The 21,940-nt window shown below is 40.5% G+C and overlaps 1 protein-coding gene across 1 annotated transcript in view; it reads right to left on the bottom strand.

Annotated features, from left to right (window-relative positions):
* abcc8 (ATP-binding cassette, sub-family C (CFTR/MRP), member 8) overlaps nucleotides 1–21,940 on the bottom strand; it is a 309,145-nt gene that overhangs the window by 232,482 nt on the left and 54,723 nt on the right. Inside the window, exons 6-7 of the mRNA XM_041198027.1 lie at nucleotides 11,685–11,927; nucleotides 1,976–2,164 (exon numbers count right to left, since the gene is read on the bottom strand). Coding sequence (XP_041053961.1) covers nucleotides 1,976–2,164; nucleotides 11,685–11,927 — 432 coding nt within the window. The remainder of the gene's footprint in view (nucleotides 1–1,975; nucleotides 2,165–11,684; nucleotides 11,928–21,940) is intronic.

The raw sequence follows: 21,940 nt of genomic DNA on the forward strand, positions 1-21,940 counted from the left end.
CAATAGCTATTACAACTAAGATAAAAGCAAAATACTGCGGATGCTGGAAATCTGAAACAAAACTAAAAATAGTTGGAAAAACTCTGCAGATCTGACAGCATCTGTGATGAGGAATACAGTTAACGTTTCAAGTCCGTATGACTTCATCAAAACTGAGGAAATATAGAAATGAGGTGAGACAGGTAGAGCTGGATAGAGGGCCAGTGATAGGTGGAGACGCAGAAGAGATTACCAAAGATGTCATAGACAAAAGGACAAAAAGGTGTTGACGGTGGTAACATTATCTAAGGAATGTGCTAATGGGGACATTAAGGGTAGAAAGCAGGACAAGCAAGTGACAGATAGCCCTAGTGGGGGTGGGGTGGAGGGAAGGGATTGAAATAAGCTAAAAGGTGGAGATAAAACAATGGATGGAAATACATTTAAAAATAATGGAAATGGGCGGGAGAAGAAAAATATATTAAAAAAGATAAATTATTGGAAAAAGGGGATTGGAAAGAGGGTGGGGATGGAGAAGAAAGTTCATGATCTGAAGTTGTTGAATTCAATGTTAAGTCTGGCAGGCTGTAAGTGCCTAGTCGTAAGATGAGGTGCTATTCCTCCAGTTTGCGTTGAGCTTCACTGGAACATTACAGCAGGCCAAGAATGGACATGTGGGTATAAGATCAGGGTGGTGTGTTGAAATGGCAAGCGACAGGGAGGTCTGGGACCTTTGTAACAAGGCGCAGAGCACAAAGCTTCCTCAGATAACTCCAAGGAGGTGGAGACAGAATATGATAGGGTTAAGGCACCAGCAGCAGTGCACATTGCTACCCAGGATGCCCTAATCTTTGCAAGATTCACTTAGGTTCTATCAATCCACCAGTATGACCTCTGAATTACCAGTTTGCTACTGGAGCCCCCACCATGTCCTTAAAATCCAGCCCATTGTGTCTCATCCACATTAGGGCTGATCTGAAGTCTAGTTGAATTGTTTCATTGTGTGCTGGGTTGAACTGCTATAAAGAAATCAAATGATTTCCAAAAAAATTAATTGGCTTCCAAATATACTGAGAACCATCAGAATTTACAGAACTCTAATACATCATATATATGAAAGAGAGAATAATGATAGGCAGGGTTATTTAATGGAGGAATCAGTTGGCATCAGATACTCATTTGAGAGAGGCAAATTGAAAGAAGGCATGATCCAGGGTTCTGAAACACTGCGTATAGTGAATATTGTAGATCCCAATTATCCGTCTTGAACTGTCAGCATAGAACTGAGAAAGGTAAGGATCAAATTATTAAGTCACAAGCAAGAGTGAGACTAGAAGGGTTTTTTTTTCCAGTGGATGTGTGGAGTAGAGTCCAGATAGATCAGTAAATGTTGCAAAAATTAGCAATTTTTTGAAAGAACTGTAAGAATATCTGGCTAGGAATGGCACTAAGGGTTGTACCACAGAGTTAATCAAATGCTAGTGGTTACAGTGCAGCAAGGGCCATGGAAATAATATGCAAAGGGAAATATTCCAACTTAATTGTATTTTGCAGGGTGTGAGTTTAGCATAGCATGGAGAAATTACTTGTAATTAGTCCTCATGCTAAACAAATTGGAGGAACACTCCATCTATTCCATTTGTGAACAAGACCACGGTAACTGATCTTATGTGAACTATCAGGCCAAATCAGTATTAAAAACAGAAAATGCTGGAAAAAATCTCGGCATTAGAAGAAGTCATATTGGACTCGAAACATTAACTGTTTCTCTTTTCACACATGTTGCCAGACCTGCTGACTTTTTCTAACATTTTCTGTTTCTATTTCAGGTTTCCAGCATCTGCAGTATTGTGCTTTAAAAAAAAAAGCATTGCATGCTCGTTTGCTGGTTATTATTCATAGATGGGTGGAATACACCACACAAGTTGTATAAAATAGATTTTACATTAGCCTGGTGCTAGAACTGTGTTTTGCAACAGTGATTAAATTACCATACCTGTGGACGGAAGGTTTTGTTTTCATCACTCAGGTGATGTACAATCCCAGAGATGCAGAGTGGGCCTGCAAACCCCAGCAAATCTGCCAGAATGCGAAATGTACTGCTGAGAACGATGGGATGCCCAAATGCCTGTCGCAGCACATGCCAGATCAGCTTAGAGCCCTGAGGGCTGACACCGCTCTTTTTCTGCAAGAGAAGGAAAATGAATAACATTTGCTGTTTATTTTGTGCAAATAAATTTGCATAACTGACCACCGTACTTGAAACAAATCAAACCATCTTGTGATATATCTTTTTTTGCAATATTGTTAATTACCGCAGTGGAAAGAAGAAGTTTCATTAAGGGTGATCAGACAGTGGAAACACAGAGTAGAATCAGGAACAGTAAAGAATGGAGATGTATGATAATCTCCTGGTAGTGGTGACATAGTAGGGAAAATGTATAAATACAGAGATCAAGGAAACCTGTAGCAAAACAAAATGTAGTTTTGTTATTAATGTTTTCCATTTTTTTACATTTATTCTTGAAACGTGAATGTCACTTGCTTGGCCAGTATTTATTGCCCATCCCTAACTGTCTTTGAGAAGATGGTGGTGAGCTGCCTTCTTGAACCGCTGCAGTCCATGTGGTGTAGGTACACCTATAGTGTTGTTAGGGACAGAGTTCCAGGATTTTGACAGTGAAGGAACAACAATTTTGCAATTTTGGAAGGTGCTGCTGCAAAAGCATCTGCATAGTTGCTGCAGTTTTTCTTTTAGACAGGACACACTGCTGTCTTTGTGAACCAATGGTGGAAGGAATGAATGTTTAAGGTAGTGGTTGGGGTGCCACCCTAGTGGGCTGCTTTGTTTTGAATGATGTTGTTCTTCTTGAGTACTGTTACAGCTGCAATCATCAGGCAAGTGGAAAGTATTCCACCACACTCCTTACTTGTGGCTTGTAGACGGTGGACAGAATTTTTAAAAATTTGTTCACGGGATGTGGGGTTGCCCTTGTTCAGAGGGCATTTAAGAATAAGTTACATTAATGTGGGTCTGGAGTCAGATGTGGACCAGGTAAAGATGGCAAATTTCCTTCTATAAAGGATGTTAGTGAACCAGATGGGTTTTTATGACAATCAGCAATGGTCATCATCAGACTTTCAGTTCCAGATTTTTATTGAATTTGAATTCCACCATCTGCCATGGTGGGATTTGAACCTGGGCCCTCGGAGCATTACCCTGGGTCTTTGGATTACTAGTCCAGTGACAATACCACTATGCCACCGCCTCTCCCCTCAGGAGGAGTCACTCACCACAAAATTTCTCAGCCTCTGCTCTTGTAACCACAGTACTTTTTGACTCTTCCAGTTAAGTTTCTGGTCGATGGTAATCCACAGGTGGGGGAATCAGTGAAGACAATGACATTGAATGTCAAACGGAGGTGGTTAGAATATCTCTTGTTGAAGATGATATTGTTTTGTATGTGTGTGTCACAAATGTTACTTGCCATTTATCATCCCAAGCCTCAATGTTATCCAGGCCTTGCTGCATGTAGGCACAGGCAGCTTCAATATCTGAAGAGCTGCGAAAGATGCTGAACATTGTGCAATCACCAACGAATATCCCTACTTCTGATCTTATAATAGAGGGAATGTCATTGATGAAGCAGCTAAAGATGTTTAAGCCTAGGACACTACCCTAAGGAAATCCTGCAGCGAAATCCTAGGCTAACAATGATTGGCCTCCAATAACCACAACCAATCTTCCTTTGTGCTAAGTATGACCCAAACCAGCAGAGGGCTTTTCCCCTGATTCCCACTGACTTGAATTTGTCTAGGTTTCCGTCATGCCACACTCGGTCAGATGCTGTCTTGATGTCAAGTACAGTCACTCAGCTCTGGAATTCACCTCTTTTGTCCATATTTGTATTAAGAATGTAATGTGGTCTGGATCTGAATAGCCTAGGCAGAGCACAAATTGAGCATCAGTGAGCAGGTTTGTTGCTGAGTAAGTGTTGCATGATAGCACTGTCATTTACAGCTTCCATCACTTTTCTGATTTTTGAGATTAGACTGATTGGGCAGTAATTGGCCAGATTGGATTTGTCCTGCTTTTTGTATACAGGACATACTTGGGCAATTTTCCACATTATCAGTAGATGCCACTGTTGTTGCTGCACTGAAACAGCTTCGCTAAGGGCATGGCAGGTTCTGGAGCACAAGTCTTCAGTACTACAGTTGTCATGTTGTCAGGACCCATAGCCTTTGTTGCATCTAGTGTCTTCAGCTATCTTTTGATGTCACGTGGAATGAATCGATTTGTCTGAAGACTAGCATCTATGATGGTGCTAACCTCAGGGGGAGGCTAAGATGGATCATCCACTTTGTATTTCTGGCTGAAGGTGATATAATGGGAAATTTTGATTTTCACATAGAATGGGAGAAACAGAATAATTGTTGAACTAACAGTGAAAGCTTTTATTTATATATATCTTAAGAAAAAGAAAGCGGTAATGAGGAATCTTGGCTCATTAAAGACGGATGCTGCTGAGGTTATATGCAAAATAACAATAAGTTAGATTTGTACTTGTTTTCACGGTGCATGATAAAATACCAGTAGTAAAAGAGAACTGACAAATACATCAAGGTGAAAGGGGGAAGGGGAGTTTAGGGGACTGAACAACAGGGGTTTCTGTTAGGTCGCTGTAGTAATTACAGTTCTGGGAAGTGTAGGACTGCAGCTTTAAGAATAATCCTGTGTTATAAGTGACATGATCTGTGTAAACCAATGTGTTAGCACTGCGGGAAACCTCTAGAAGAGAGTTTTTCTTTAGTTATGGAGTTTGATGCACACATGTAGTTGATGCTGCTGCCTTGTAAATAAAGTTAAATGTTTCCACTAAGAAAAGTTGTCTGAAGATCAACTCTATAACAAACTGGTGATGAGGATAAATCAGATTCAGTGCTGTACCTTACCAGCGATTGTAAGTATCTAAGTTCGTTAAAAATTGAAGAAGATATACCCATCTGAAATGCCAGACTTTGGCATAATCAATCCCTTTGAGCCAGCCACAGATGACTGGTCTCAATATATAGAATGTCTTGCGTTCTCCTTTCAAGCAAACAAAATCACAGGCAAGGAAAACTGGAGAGCGATTCTCCTGAGTATTTATTGGAGCAAGATCTACAGTTTACTTTGAAGCTTGACGGCCCCCAGTGCCCAGATTTGAAGACTTTCAGTGAATTAGTAGACCTCATTAAGGGACATTTTCAACCTAAGCCCTTAATCACAACGCAGGGATTCAGGTTCAATTCACAGAATAGAGCCCTGGGGGAGACAATTGCTACCTATGTAGTGAAATTAAAACAACTAATGGAATATTGAGATTCCAGTGAAACCCTGGTTGACATGCTCAGAGATCATTTAGTATGTGGCGTGCAGGAAGATTCTGTTCAGCGGAGATTGCTGGCTGAAGTGAATCTTGATTTTAAGAAAGCGTTAGAAATAGCACTGGTGATGGAAAACACTGTAAGGGATTCACAAGCAATTCAAGGGGTGCAAAATGACGTCGTTCTCCTAGTCGGATGGGAAACTGTCCCCGCTAACTGTAAAATGAAAGGAAAGAGCTTGGCAACTGAATTGAAAAATAACTTTCATCGACATGGAAACAATCAGTCTTCCAGCAAAAGAGAAAATTCTACCCCTTTTTTAAATGGAGGTAGAGAAAAATGGAAAGTTAGATGTACACATGTCCAGGAAGTAACAGTTTCCCAGCCAGAGCATTAAGATAAACAGGGGAGGAAATTGCAGGTGAATTGATCAGATTTTTCCAAGGCACTCTACATTCAAGAGTTATGTATTTGGATTGAAAATTACAAATGTCACTAAATTATTTAGGTAGGGAAGAAGAAATCAGCTAACTACAGATCTACCTGTCTAAAATCAGTTGAAGAGGTAAGTTTTCAACAGTGTCTCAAAGGAGGGCTTTAGTTAGGCAGTTCCAAAGCTAAACAACAGCCATAAATGGTGGTTGGAGGGAATGGGGAATGCATAAGAATCTAGGAATGGAAAAACGCAGAGTTCTTGGAGGGTTGTTGGCATAGAAGAGGTTATAGCGATCATGCAGGACAATGATGGAATTTCAAAATTGAGGCGTTATAGTCTCACTAAGCTGGACAAGGGAGGAGAGGCATTGGAGGAAGTTGGTGTGGTCAAAAGCTGCAGGCAGGTTGAGAATGATGAGGAATAATAGTGCAAAATGGTCACAATCACAGAGGATGCAACTTGTGAATCTGAATAGTTGCTGGGTACAAGGGCATCAGGGGCAACATTGAGGGTCTGATTTAGCAAATCAATAGTTAGAAATATCATGGCAAATGAGGGCCAAAGGCTAGACAGTTGGGAATTTGAAAATGCCGTTTTAAGTGACTTGGAGATTTTTTGTCCCCCCAGAAGCAGACAGGGAAGGAAGTGTGGTTGGTGGGAGATGCAAGTGGTGAGGGACACAAGGAAATAACTAGAGATGATGGAAAAAGAGAGGCCATGTGAAATAGTGAAGGGGAGGCCATGAATTTGGGTAAGAGAATAATAGAGGGCAAGGTGAGTTTAGTTGGGGATAAAAATCATTGAGGTTGAGAATTTGCTTGGTGCAAAGGATGGGGGAGGAGGAGTGAGAATATCTTGCTGATTTTAGGTGGGAGCTAACAAGGATTTTGATTGCATTGATTTGGACGTGGCTGGTGATGGTAAATATAGCCTAGTATGAGAAGCTGCCATCTGCTGTGAGCCAAATTTCTATCAAGTCTGTGATGTCAATGCCATCATCCACAATAAGGTTATGAATGGTTAAGGCCTTGCTCAGAAGTGAATGGACATGCTAGAGGGAGATGCAGAAAAGGGCGGAGTTTGTTGATCTAATGGCAGTCAGCAGTACCCACACTAAAAAAGTGGAAATTTGGAACTCTCTCTCTCAAAAGGCTGTGGCTGTTTGGACAATTGAAATTTTCAAAGCTGGTATCACTAGAATTTTTTTGTTAAGCAAGCGTATCAACGGATGTGGAACAAAGGCAGATAAGTGAACTTGAGGTACAGTTTAGCCATAATCTAACTGAACAATGAAATGGACTGGGGGGTTCAATGGCCAATCCTATCCCTAGGCAGAATCAGTATGGCTCTTGGTTTGGTTATTATACAGAGATAAAAATAGACTGCATCATGCTTTCAATCTTTAGTGCATTGAGGTTTGATATGTTCCAACCCTATCATTGCACAGAGACAAGGGCATTCTGTGTGTGTATGTGTATCTCTATATAGCCCAAGTACTGTATTATTTTTAGAGGGTGATCTCATCTTCAATGTTGAAGTCAAAGTCAATAAAGCTACTTGGATATTAAATGGTGCCAGAGATATTTGGAAGGCTTTACATTACACACTTCTTGTGGGTTTTGAAATTTGATTTTGAAGCTTAATGAAAGAGGATATCCGAACTTTTAATATCTTGCAAAAAATCTCCACTGAATATCTATTGTGAGCTTTTATAATTCTTTTCACTGGATTCAGCATTGTTTGGAAAGAACATATAAGAATGACTATTGTGAAACATTAAATAAAAATACACAACACAGGTAACCCTGAAGTTCAAGAAATCAGTAGTAATTTCTCTATCTGATACAGAGATCATCTGGTTTGCTCTTGGCTCTCGCATTTCCTTCATTACATCAAATATTGATATAATTAGGCAAACCACGGGTAAAGAAAACAAGTAACAGGGTGAATCATTTGCCAATTTAGGTTTAAAATGATACATAATTAGCTAGTGGGAGACAAATAAGGATGCTAAAGGCTTTGTTCTACCCTCTAAAAGACGGAATTAAAACAAAAACTTTCAGGAAAAAAGTCAGAACCAATCCAATTTTGTGATTTTACCAAATTTAGTTTGATTCATCTGATAAATCGCAATAATTCTTGCATTTATATAATAACCTATCATATTCAATGTCTCAAAGTGCCCTATGTAAAATATTACTTTGCAAGTGCAGTCGTAGTTATATAGACAAAAATATTAAGAAAGCAAGAGACAGAATTTCCACCAGGATTCTTGGAACTCAGGCCATTCCACAGGAGAAATGGCATAAATCTTTATTACGCTATTTCTTCAGGATTTCTGTCTAAATTTCAATGGAGGTCAGAAAAACCCTTATGGAATTTTTACCCCTTGTTGTGTAATTGAGGGGACAGCAGAGAATGCTGGTCCACTTTCGATCGGAAAGTAATCTTTTTGTTATCTCTTAACTTGTACCACTAGAAAGCATGAATTCTGAAGTGAGGGATTGAACATAAGGCTCTAGGAGTCAGAGTTATACAATAGTTTTCTGAATTTTGATGAAATTGCCTTTTTAACAATATTTCTGACAATATGATTTTGATAACATATAAAGTACATAGAAAATTTGGCACCCTTGTTCTGCAATAAAAGAGAATTTATACCTTCCTGGGTGTCTTTATACGTGTCTGAGAGATGATTCTATGATCTGGGTCTCCCAATTGAATTTCAATAGGTATTTTGTGGGAACAGCTGAATCATATACATTGGCTAAAATTAACAGTGATGTCTTGTGGCATATGTCAGAGGCTAGGAATTGTGCAACAAGTAACTCACCTCCTGACTCCCCAAAGCCTGTCCACCATCTACAAGGCACATATCAGGAGTGTGATGGAATACTTCCCACTTGCCTGGATGGCATCAACTCCCATAACACTCAAGAAGCTTGACACTGTCCAGGGCAAAGCAGCCTGCTTAATTGGCACCATATCCACAAAACATTTATCCCTCCACCACCGCCGCACAGTAGCAGCTTTATGTACCATCTACAAGATGCATTGGAGGAATTCACCAAGGCTCCTTCAACAGCACCTTCCAAGCCCACAATCATTACCATCTAGATGTACAAGGGCAGCAGACAGATCAGAATACCATCAGCTGGAACTTCCCCTCCAAATCACTCTCCATCCTAACTTGGAAATATATTGCCGTTTCTTCACTGTCGCTGGGTCAAAATCCTGGAACTCCCTTCCCAGCAGCACTGTGGGTGTACTTACACGACAGCAGTTTAAGAAGGCAGCTCATCACCACCTTCTCAAGGGCATCTAGGGATGGGCAATAAATGCTGGCCTAGCCAGTGAAGCCCACCTTCCATGAATGAAGAAAAAAAAAATCACTTCATTTTGTTAAATGTCAGAATTCTCCACTCCAATAAAGAGTTACATTTGAAATGTAAGCTTATTTTCTTTCAGATGTTGAGCAGTTGTGCATTTCCAGCAATATCCATTTATATTTCAGATCTTAAGAATTTTCTTTATTAAAAAATACAGATAAGGGAAGCCATTTGACTCATTTAGCTCCCCCTTCCACAGAACCCTACAATCCATCATCACAGCATCAAACAATCACTTGAATGGTCAGAGTCTATGTCCTTGTAACCTTACAAGATGAACAAATATAGATTTTCATACTGACAGATTGTTTCTGATAATTCAAATCTTTTTTATGATGTCTTTATGGAATATCAATAGTTCATTAGGTACTTCATTATATGACTAGGGCTAACACTTAGGATTTCTATATGTAATTCCATCTTGGCTATCGATGGCACACAAAAGAGAATAGTATCAAAAATCCAGCTTTTCAAACATCTGTAAGCCAGACTATTACAATATATGGCAAGCACAGGGGTCTGGTGCAACATCAGATATAAAATAGATTCTGGAAAATTAATTTTCTTTCTTTATAGAACCAAAAGCTCTTCTATTCTGCCATCAGATGGCATGGTATGGCACACTGCCAAAACATGCCAGTGGGAAAATTGACTCTACGTCTTTTATTCTTAAGTTGTCTTTATAATTTTATTTTTGGGTGTTTACTCTGAATATGAGTCATGGAATGTGGCTATAAGGGAAAGAAGATCTGCAGCTGTTATGCAGATATTTACATATGTGCCGATGATCAATGCCGGTATGAGGTAAGGTAGTGTAGTACAGATGAATTCCTCTCCAAAGACCATATTGAAAAATGAAAAAGGCAACAACTCACAATTCTTCACAGCCAGTAGTATGAAGCTATTACTATTACTGCATTCACCCTATGGAATATAATTTACTTGTATCATAGTTTCCAGAAATTATGGAATTTATTAATAAAGATATATAGATGTTGGCTACAACACAGCTGACAGAATTGAGCTCCCTGATCTTGAAAAATGGTGATAATAATTAGATTGGCTATTTATCTAGCTGGAGCAGTTGTGCCTTTGACATAACCTGTCACAATGATTACTTGTCTGTGAAAGCAGCACAGGCTGGCTTTTTTCTGATACAAGTTCAAGTCATAAATAAATTGGGTTGGTGTCCAAGAGCATTCATTTGGAGTCAAAAGTAAAAAGCCAATGTCACAAGCAAATTGGATTTCAGCCAGCCTTCATTTAGTTTGTTTGATTATCAGGACATTATATAAGGATACTTCTTAATTGCAGTCTCAGTCCTGAGAGTTCTGCTTACATTTGGGAAGAATGAATTGGTGAATGATCTACTTATACTGAAGATGTCCTTCTGAAATCAAATCTGAAACTGTGGGAAGTTCATAATTTGCTCCATAAGTGATTATCAACTGGCAGAAACAAAATTCTAACTTTCCAGAGTCAGCAAATATGGAGACTATTTATTTACAGAAAGAATGTTAGAATTATTTGCCATCAGGGAGCCCTTATCCCATGCAACAAACAGAATAATGGTAAAACTGTGGGGCTACTATCATTAAGTCAATAGCATCAGTTTGTGACTTTGTCAGTAAAATAGATATCATCATTAAATTCACCTGCTCAGAAGTAGTGGATGTTCTGTTGCTAAGATTCAAATCAATATGCTGACTACCATTTTTAAGAATTGATACTAAATCTCCCAACTGATGAGAGGCCCTCATCCGCCAGCCATGAGTAGTTGGAAAATCAACCCTTTGGCCCTGTCATTAAGCATGAAACCTCACAAGTGATATCTGTTATGAACAAAATGTACCAATCATTTTAGCAACCAATTTCTAGGATGTGTGGCGATTGTGTAGATGTGAGTAACTTATACAGTTTCAGATTGTTTTTTTTTAAACACATTTATTGATAATTGGTCTAGGAGCATTAATGACAAATAAATGAGCTTCTTTGTCACTTCATTTTTTTCTATCAGTTTTTAACTTCTCTGAGAGTGGTGGCTCATGTAGGGGTGCTGCATTATAGGTGCCAGTACATCTGTGATACTCAACTAATTGGCCACTGTTCAGTTTGACCTTAAAACTGAGTGTTGATAGGCTGCTTAACCATTGCAGGGCCTCACAGTCAAGCCATAAATGGTTCTCCCCTGATATTTACATATAAATGCCTTGCAGCAGGTGTCATTTGTACGTGATCTGAAGCAGGGAATCAGGCTTAGTCTTTTCTCCCTGGCTTGGCTGCACTGAGGTAATCTGTGACACTTCCACTCCTTTCCCTGGATAAAATAGGCTAGCAGAGCATAGACTTGCAGCTGATTCTATGAAATCCCTGATGTGCCAGTGCCAAGTCTCAAGGTATAGTTGCAAACTGAATAATCAATGGAGCCGATTACACAGCACTAAACTCTAAAAAAAAAAGCATAAAATGCAAGACTAAACAAAAAGCTGTCAAGTATTTGAGTGCTCTACCTTTAATGCTTCGTATGCATCCTTAAGGTGCATATAATTGGTCGCAGCCCTCATGGCAAAAGGTAGCTTGCCAATGGCTTTAAGGTCAATAGGTCTTTTATGTGCTGTTGTTATGAAGGTATTCATCCACCAGTAAGTGCCTTTGGAGAGTAGGTTCACAAATGGTTGCAAGAATCTGACACCTAAATCCTGCAGGTCTTCAGGAGGTTTCACCTCTCGTGAGTGTTTGTAGAAGATATAGCGCTAAAGCAGGAAAAATAAATTCTGGAGTTAATGATTGTTTCTGTGTAAACAGTGATAAAGTTGAAAGTTTACAATATTTCCTAATTATAGCAAATTAAGAGTCATTAGTATTCTTTGTTAACATTATGATAGAAAAAAGGCTGTGCATTTTTCTCCCCAATCTTATTCCCTTCTCCCCTGAAGGTGCTGAATATAATGGGGGTGGAGTTTCATGTTATTTGATAACCCCCTAGTGCTTCACACAGGTATCAATTTGCCAAGTGTGGGTCCAAACAGTGAGTTTCAGCAGGCTTTCTGACTGTGGAGCTGCATCACAGCAGAAGCTATTTCTGATCTCTCTCGGGCACACAGACAGGCACATACACTCACACCCTCTCTCTCACAAACACACACAACACATACACACACTCTGCTTGGGGTGAATATTATCCTTCTGCTTAAATATACATAATAGAATTCTACCATGGTTTCTCAGCATGAAGGAGTAAACAAGCTTTATTTAGTAATGAAAACCATACCCAAGTCAACTTATGTGGAAGAAGAATTTTGACAAAGGTATCGATTATAATAAGGAATGTATGAATTATTTCTCTCATCTGTTTTATAACTAGATCAATCTCACATGTTCACTTTATATCTAATAAATGCATCATATCCAATGCATCTGGCCTGAATGTTAGATATCACATAGTATTTACAGGACAGAAACAAACTCTTTGATTTAACAGCTCTGTGCTGGTGATTTTCCTCCACATAAGCTGTTAATAGATGATAACCAGGTGAGAACAGTCTCAACCATCTCCGTGGAGAGGTGTTGGAGGATGATGGTGTGGCCAACTGTGTCAAAGGCTGCAGACAGTTGGAGAAGGATGAGGAGGAAAAGTTTACCTTTGTCACAGTCACAGATTATGTCATTTGTGACTTTGGTAAAAGTACTGCTGAAAAAAAGAGACTTCTTTGTCATCATTTTTCATCTTGCACCCATCAGGACAATTCACAAGAAAATACCAATGTCAGGGGGAAACAACATATTTATGCTGTATGGGAAGAGACTGCTGACTGGTTAGCAAGTGGACTCTGATTAGTAGAGGTGTTGCCAGGGAGAATGCACCAGTTGATGCTGACTGACAGTTAACTGTCAAGCATTGTTTAAATCAGGCAGCTTGACTCTAACTGGTCAAGACATTGCCCTGGGGACTGAACCAGCAAATAGCTGTCACTTATTTTGTTTAGCTTAAACAAGTGCAATATGTGTACATGTTCTGTCTTCCTGCAAAGACAGGGTTCAGTGTATTAATATACTTAGCTTATAGTAAATGCACCACATTGTGAGCCCAACTGAGAATCTTAAATTGGTTATCAGCACAATTCTTAGCACACTGAGGATTATTTAGCAAATGTTGTCCAATTGCGGAACCACACTTAATGTTGGACACCGTACTTTGAGTTTTGCAAGCACAGGCTGTTTGGGTGCGGTCTGTAACTTGGCCTTTGCGAACAGCGGAATGGACATGCTATTTGATATGATCTACCAGTCTTTGAGAGGTATGGCCTACGTACCTAGCATCACACTGGCACTGAAATTCATATACCATATTACTCATTTGTGTGATAGGCAGAACGTCTTTTAGGCTTGACGGTAGCATCTTGTTAGTGGTGAATACCGCTCATGTTGCTACTGCATAGTGGCAGTGTGTCTTAAGCCTTGTGTATCCTAATAGGCTTCATCCTGCGCCTTTGAAATGGAGCAATCAAATTAACTCCCTTTCCGTGATGTACTAGTTCAGAAACCCGCCAGGGAGTTCTCTACCACAGTCTACTGTAAGCCTACCTTCACTGGTCAATATGTGAGTTGGGATTCTTACAGTTCCACGCACCATAAGATTGGCCTTATTGCCAACCTCGTAAATAGAACCCGAGCCATTTGCTCACCATGCAAGCTTGATGTTGAAATAGGGCGCATCAGAGATATGCTGCAGGATAACGGCTACCCTGATCACATCATTTTGCACTGTATATCACGCAAACTCATGAATTGGCCCAAGGCCGTCACTTTTGACCCTGAAGAGTACCCAGTCTACCTCAGATTACTCTGGAAGGACAAGGTATCTCAAAAATTTGAGCAACAGGTGAAGCTAGCTGTTTCACGCTGCTACTATGCAGTAGCACCACGAGTGGTATTCACCACTAACAGGATTCTGCTATCAAGCCAAAAAGACATTCTGCCTATCACACAAATGAGTAATGTGGGTATATGAATTTCAGTTCCAGTATGATGCTAGATATGTAGGCTGAACATCCTAAAGACTGGTAGATCATATCAAACAGCATGTCCCTTCCGGCGTTCACAACGAGCAGGGTACTGACTGTATCCAACCAGCCCATGCTTGCAAAACTCAAAACAGTGTCCAACATTAGATGTGGTTCTGGGATTGGACAACATTTTCTAAATTATCCAACGTGTGCTAAGAATTGTGCTGACAACCAATTTAAGATTATCAGCTGGGCTCACAGTGTGGCACATTTGCATGTACTGGAAGCTACATATATTAATACACAGGGCCCTGTTCTTTGCAGACAGAAAGAACATGTACATACATTGCGCCTGTTTCAACTAAACAAAAAAAGAGGCAGCCATTCACAGTTTCATTCCCCAGTGCAATGACTTGATCAATCAGAGTCAAGCTGCCTGGGGTAAATTTCAATTTCAAACAATGGTTGACAGTTAATGGTCAGTCACCATCAACTGGTGCATTCTCCACGGCAATGCCTCTACTAATCAGAGTCCACTTGCCAACCAATCAGCACTCTCTTCTCGTACAGTATGAATATGTTGTTTCCTCTGACATTGGTGTTTTCTTGTAAATTGTCTTGGTGAGTGCAAGACAAAAAGCTACAACAAAAAAAAAATCAGCAATACTCAAATTCTGTACTACAAAACTATTACTTTGGTAAGAGCTGCTTTGGTACTACTGCAGGGCTGGAAACCTGATTAAGTGATTCAACCCTGGAGTTCCAGGGCAAATGCACAATATATATAGAAAGACATAAAAGTTACAACATGGAAATAGGTTTCTGGCCCAACAACTTAGTTGATTATTAATCATGTTTGGCTGATCTGGATTCATGACCTTCACTGATTTCAGTGGATCATCTTTGGAATAGAGGTAATAATGCCATGAGCAACATTACAGAGAGGAAGTCCTGATTTAAAGGTCTCCAATCAGGTTAGAAAATTCATGCTTTTTTTTAATAAGTATAGTACTTTGCTCTATAAACTAAAGGGGTACTTAGAAGAGTCTGCTATACGTTCACATAATGTCAGAAACCATGGGAGAAAAGCTTGAGTTTTTGACCTTATGTTGCCAAGATATAATGCAGCGTTGTTTATTTTATTCCATATAACATTAAATGTACAGGGGTTTCTGGGGTTGCTTTCATGAGATTCTATTGAGTTGTAGCTGTTTGAGGAATTTAATTGAACTGGTTATGAACAGTAAGAGATAACTTGGCTGAGTGGAACAGTGCAGGATATACTGGCAATTACTGTCTTGCAAATTTTAAGCCAAAGTTATATGTTGTCTTGCACGTATTTTATATCATTCTCCCATCTCACCAGCAAGTTTGCTTCCCAAACTATATCAGTGTTGATTTTCTTCCAAATGTTATGGTTCTACCATTCAGATTTTTCCTCTGAGAAGTGTCATGTCTTTACTTATGTTTCCTGCTGGCATTGAAGCCAAGACTACAGATGCTCCATGATGGAAACTTAAAGCAATATACTGCACTATCTGTCAGAACTATTTCTGCCGAACACTTTAGGTGCTAAAGAGCCTCCAAGGTGGTGGCCAAGTGGGGATCTCAAGCTGCTGGTTAGCCTGCATTTAGTCAAGAAGTCATCTTGGGAAAAAAGTTGAAGTCGGCATTAAGAATGGACACGCAGAGGCACTTTAAAAGTTGACTCACTTAAAATCCTTCCTAATCATCATTAAAGTGGCTGCATGGCATGTTCATGACAAGCACTTCAACTAACACCGTCTCCTTACAGCATCCAGCTGTTTGGGGATAAACACAGCGTTGATATTGATTTCAAGAACTATTTAAAGGGATACTCACCATTTCATGTTTATTTCTGCTAGAGATATGAAGACGACCTTGGAAACATGCCAGGAGACTTCCTGGGATAGTAAGTCAAGATTTCACCAATATACCAGCAACATTCCATAAATTCTCTCAGGACTTCACCTAAGAAGAGTAAGTGCTGTGCTACTCTACCACCAGCTGCTGCAGGAGAGGGATGAGAGGATGGAATTGCACCTTCTCCCCTGAAGGACATCCCCTCAGGACCTCCTCCACTAGAACATCCAATGCTGCACCTGAATACCAGTATGCTGTCTCCCTTGGTCCCTAAGTCAACCTGCAACATGGCACTGTGTGTCAGCCAGAGCACTCTACACCTTCTGTGAAAGTGAGTGTGAGGAGTCCACATTTACTGCTGCACAAAAATTGCATCTAATCAGTACTTGAGTGCTAAACCTGTAGATTTCTGGTTTAGCAACTCCAGGCAAATTCAAATTAAGGCAACCAGTGATTAGGATTGTGTGCTAAATCAGACTTTCAAACAGGCTAGCCTTATTGGCAATGCACCCATTTAGCAAGATAAAGGCAAAATGCTGTGGATGCTCGAAATCTGAAACAAAAACAAAAAAATGCTGGAAAAACTCAGCGGGCTGAATGTTCCCCACATTGGGGGGCAAGTTGATGGGTGGGTGCGTGCGGGCATGCTTCCAATCGGTGCCCCGATAGGAGGTGCGGTGCCATTTTACATGGGCAGGCCAATTAAGGTCCGCTCAGCATGTCGTCCGCAGGGAAGCGCTGTGTGCTCCCTGTGCGGGTGAGGGGGAATACCTAAAATCGAGAGTGTGCTCTTTTGTGCATGCGCATGAAAGACCGCACTCATCTCCCTGAGGCTAAGTGCTGCCTCAGGGAGATCGTTTCTACGTTCAAAAATATTAAGTTGGGACATGTTCATAATTTCCAAAAAAACTTTATTAAAATTTTTAAAACCCTACATGAAACCTCATCCCACCTGTGGATAAGGTTTCATGTTTTTTCTACTTCCCGCCAGGGCCCCTGGCCTGCCCGCCAACCTTAAGGTTGGATGGGCAGGTCCACTAATTACTTTAATTGACCTGTCAATGGCCTCAAGTGGCCATTGACAGGTCGGTGGGCACGCAGCTGATTTTGCTGCACCGCCTTCCTGAAAATTTAAATGGGGCGCGGTGACATCAGGAGTTCCACCCGACGTCACCGCACGTCATTTTACGCGTTGGCGAGCGGGCCCCGACCCCGCTCGCTGACTCGTAAAATTCTGCCCAGCAGATCCGACAGCATCTGTGGAGAGAAATAAAGAGTTAATGTTTCAAGTCTGTATGACTCTTCTTCAGAGCTACCCATTTAGCACCTGGCTTCACCCCCTCTGTCCCTAAACCCTCCTCCACCCCACAGGCAACCCCCAATCCCCATGATAAAAGCAAAATACTGCTGATGCTGGAAATCTGAAATAAAAACAGAAAATGCTGGTAAAACTCAGCAGGTCTGGCAGTATCTGTGGAGAGGGAAACAGAGTTAATGTTTCGAGTCCAAATGACTAGCTCTGAAGAAGTCATATGGACTCAAAACGTTAACTCTGTTTCTTTCTCCACAGATGCTGCCAGACCTAGATATCCATGTGTTGAGTTTACATTTTTGTGTTGAGTTCTGATAATCCTCAACGGGTTACTGTGTCAGGGCACAGACTGCTCACTGAAGCATGTCTGCAGCAAGTACACAATCTCACCCAAGCGCGAAACCAGTATTACTTCTAGTTGCGATGAATTATGAAATGGAAACTACTGTGCTTCAAAGGATGCTAGCATGAAATATTTCTCATACTAAATTATTCCAATGATTTTAGCAACTTTGCATAATCACTAACTGCAGCACTAAGTTATAAGTGGTTTGTACATCTGGATGTTGGTGCTATTTTTAACAGTTCTTAAGTCCTCAGCATGATCAAATAAAAAACACATCTACACACTTATGCATTTGCTTTGCTGCTTCCGTTCATTAAATAATGTTAATTAGGTGTTTTTGAAGGTTATGTACAACAAACTATGTTTTTAATGTTACTAATACACTAAAATAGATTGCTTTTATTTGCCTATTGGACCACTGGCAGCAATACCTGAGCAGCAATACATATGGATTGAATTAGAAAATGTTTAACTTTAGGAGTAAATGATTCATTTACATAAAAATATCTTTACCAGGGGTTTCCACTTTCATTAAAAATGATCAAAACAAATTAATTTTTGGAAACACAAAAGATGAAGTAGCAATTGGACATAAAGCTGATGACAATGGAAAGCAAAGATTGGTCAGGCATGGCAATAGCTTCTGAACAAAATAGTGAATATCCTGCAATATAGTCAGAGACCAGAATTCTGAGGGCCTGCTCCACTGGTGCAATTGCAGCAGAACAGAACTTAATGCTGCCCAAATCAGGCTTCGATGCAGAGGTGGGATAATTAATATGGTTTTCGCAAGTGAATTGTACTTGTAAGGGTACATCAAAGGCAGTCGCCGCCCATTGGAAGCTGAGCCGCTTGATCAAGAAGATCAAAGTCAGAAAAAGGCTAAGAAGTTTACAACTACGATAAAAGATGGGGGGGCTGGGACAAGTAGAGCTGGATAGAGGGCCAGTGATAGGTGGAGCAGGCCATGCTCCAGTGAAGTTCAACGCAAACTGGATGAACAGCACCTCATCTTCCGACTAGGCACTTTACAGCCTTCTGGACTCAATATTGAGTTCAACAATTTAAGATCATGAACTCTCTCCTCCATCCCCAACCCCCTTTCCGATCACCCCTTTTTTTCCAATAATTTATATAGATTTTTCTTTTCCCACCTATTTCCATTATTTTTAAATGTATTTCCATCCATTCTTTTATCTCTACCTTTCAGCCTATTTCGAACCCTTCCCCCACCCCACTTCACCTCTTTTCTATTTTTCCTTAGTTCTGTTGAAGAGTCATATGGACTCGAAACGTTAACTGTGTTCCTCTCCACAGATGCTGTCAGATCTGCTGAGTTTTTCCAGGGATTTTTGTTTTTGTTTAAATTTACAGCTACAATGGCAGGCACTATCTGTACCTTGCTCATCCTTTCTACCCTTAATGTCACCTATTAGCACATTCCTTAGATAATATCGCCACCTTCAACACCTCTTTGCCCTTTTGTCTATGACATCTTTTGTCTATCCCCACCTATCACTGGCCCTCTATCCGGCTCTACTTGTCCCACCCTCCCTTAAACCAGCTTATATTTCACCTCTTTGCTATTTTTCCTTAGTTCTGTTGAAGAGTCATATGGACTCAAAGTTAACTGTGTTCCTCTCCACAGATGCTGTCGGACCTGCTGAGTTTTTCCAGGTATTTTTGTTTTTGTTTAAGTTTACAGCTAAAATGGCAGGCACTATCTGTACCTTGCTCATCCTTTCTACACTTAATGTCACCTATTAGCACATTTCTTAGATAATATCACCACCTTCAACACCTCTTTGCCCTTTTGTCTATGACATCTTTTGGCTATCCCCACCTATCACTGGCCCTCTATCCAGCTCTACTTGTCCCACCCTCCCTTAAACCAGCTTATATTTCACCTCTTTTCTATTTTTCCTTAGTTCTGTTGAAGAGTCATATGGACTCGAAACTTTAACTGTGTTCCTCTCCACAGATGCTGTCAGACCTGCCGAGTTTTTCCAGGTATTTTTGTTTTTGTTTAAGTTTACAGCTACAGTGGCAGGCACTAAAATTTAAATTCAGGTCAGTAATCTGGTCCAGGATTTATTACTTATTTACTTCTACTTCCCAGATCTTTTCTGGGGCCTCAGTGGGATTCATACTAGGTCTTAACTGATAAGTGTTCTGCTGAGGTCACTCTAGGGTAGCTTGGAAGCTACCTCTGACATGTCTTCATGTGAATGTGTGTGGAAGATCCATCTATGGCAGAACAGAATACATAGAACAGAATCCTGGGGTGAGTTTTACAAGCTCCTTGGCCGGCCTGTTTTCAGCAGGGGAGCAAGTAAAATAGGTTGGATGGGTAACCTATCAATTCCTGCCCACTTCCAGCCTGGTCCCCATAGTATGGGGTGGTGGGTAAGGTGCCCAGTAGTCTTCAAACCTATTGAGGTCCTTAACTGTCTAATGAAGTGTCAATTAATGGCTTCAATCCACCTCCACTGCCATAATATGCTGGGCAGTGGAAGGTGGGTGAGAGTGACAAGGACTGTTTTTTCACCAAGTTGTTGAAAGGGCAGGAAGGAACAGTTAATTCATCTTTTGCAGGGTGTCCTTGCGCATCAGGAGCGCCCACTCCCAGCTTGCAACCCCCGCCCCAACTTTGTGCCTCCCTGTCAAGCCTCCGAAACCTGCACCTCATCTCCTCACACCCCCACCTTACTCCCAAAGGTTCCCAAGAAACCGAGAAACCCTGGACATACCTTGTCCGGCATCCATACTTTCTCATACATTCATCTCCGTGGGATTGTTTGCCGTCTCAGCAGCGCCCACTGCTTTCTTCTGGTGCCAATGGGACTGCAAGAGCTGCCAGCCAATCAGATTTGCCAGCAGCTCTCAAGGGCAGGACTTTTTCCACTGAGGGACAAAGTCCCACTCTCAGGTACTTAAGAGCACACGCAGTGTAATGTTGCTGCAGGGGAACCTTATTTAAAATAGGCCAGTTTGCAGCTGACATTTCTCTTGGGGGCAGGGAGTGAGCTTTATGACCCCCAACCCCCGAAAAATCCAGTCTTAGTATAAATAGCATTGCCTTATTTTCCAATTCCCCTTCGGATATTCCACCTACCACCACTCCAGTTCTATCCAAAGCCCAATTGAAGTTTGGGCCCTGGGTTTTTATTGGCAGGCATCATCTGATTGTCATGAATTATGTATCTAGATAATTCTTATGAATTATCTACTTCAATCTTATTATGGAAATAAACTCTAAGCTGTTTAGTTGTTTTCCTAATTTTCCCAAAACAACGTGTATTCCTTATTTTTAATTGTGTCAAATGTTCTGGCACTGGTAGTTGGAATGTCCATGCTACTGAGTTAATGGGTACCCTAGTCAAAATATTTTTATACACAGGTTTTGGAAGAGTAGGTGCAGTGGAGCAAACAGTTCACCAGAGAAAGATGGCACTCACTCGTTGGTACCTCTCCACCTGCATTTAGAGGCAGAAGCGCAAATACCCAAAAGTGGCTGTATGGAATTTAATACACGGCCACCCTGCAGGAAATCAATGGCAACGGATTGGCCACCCATTTTACACCCCATCTGATTTTATTTTTCATTCAAGTCCATAGCAAGTACATCAGGTGGAGTGTGAAATGTTGGTCAATTTGATTCCATAAGTCTCCTGCTGGACAGATTGAATTAAAATTACCCTGAGATGCAAGGATATACACTCCTATCAACCACCACAAGGCTGATACTGCCAGTTAGTATAATGGTCAGGTGTGTGCTCAAGATGTGGTTAACATACAAACATTATGCACTAGTCATTGAATATCCGGTCATAGGCTCCAGCAAAAAAAAAAACACCCTAATTTTCAATAGAAAACCAAAAGTATTTGCATCCTAGGTTTCTAAGAATTACATAACTCTTTATTAATCATAAATATTCATGGACACATGTTGGGCCGACAGGACAGAAGTACTGGCCCATGATTTGTTATGTGATAAGCTCTGCTGATCTGAATAGCATTTGTAAATTAAGTTATCCTCAGAGAGAAAAAACAAATTCCATGTCAGTTTGCACACCCTAGCAAAAGATTAGATAGCAACATTTACAACATCTTCAGGCTCTAGAATCCCAAGAATTTTCTTAAAGAATACTTGCATTTTTTTAATAATCCCACAAGTTTCATAGTAGCAGTTGGAAAGCTATCTGCATCAGAGAAAAA

Source organism: Carcharodon carcharias, chromosome 10 (assembly GCF_017639515.1).
Source record: "Carcharodon carcharias isolate sCarCar2 chromosome 10, sCarCar2.pri, whole genome shotgun sequence".
Classification (NCBI taxonomy): domain Eukaryota; kingdom Metazoa; phylum Chordata; class Chondrichthyes; order Lamniformes; family Lamnidae; genus Carcharodon; species Carcharodon carcharias.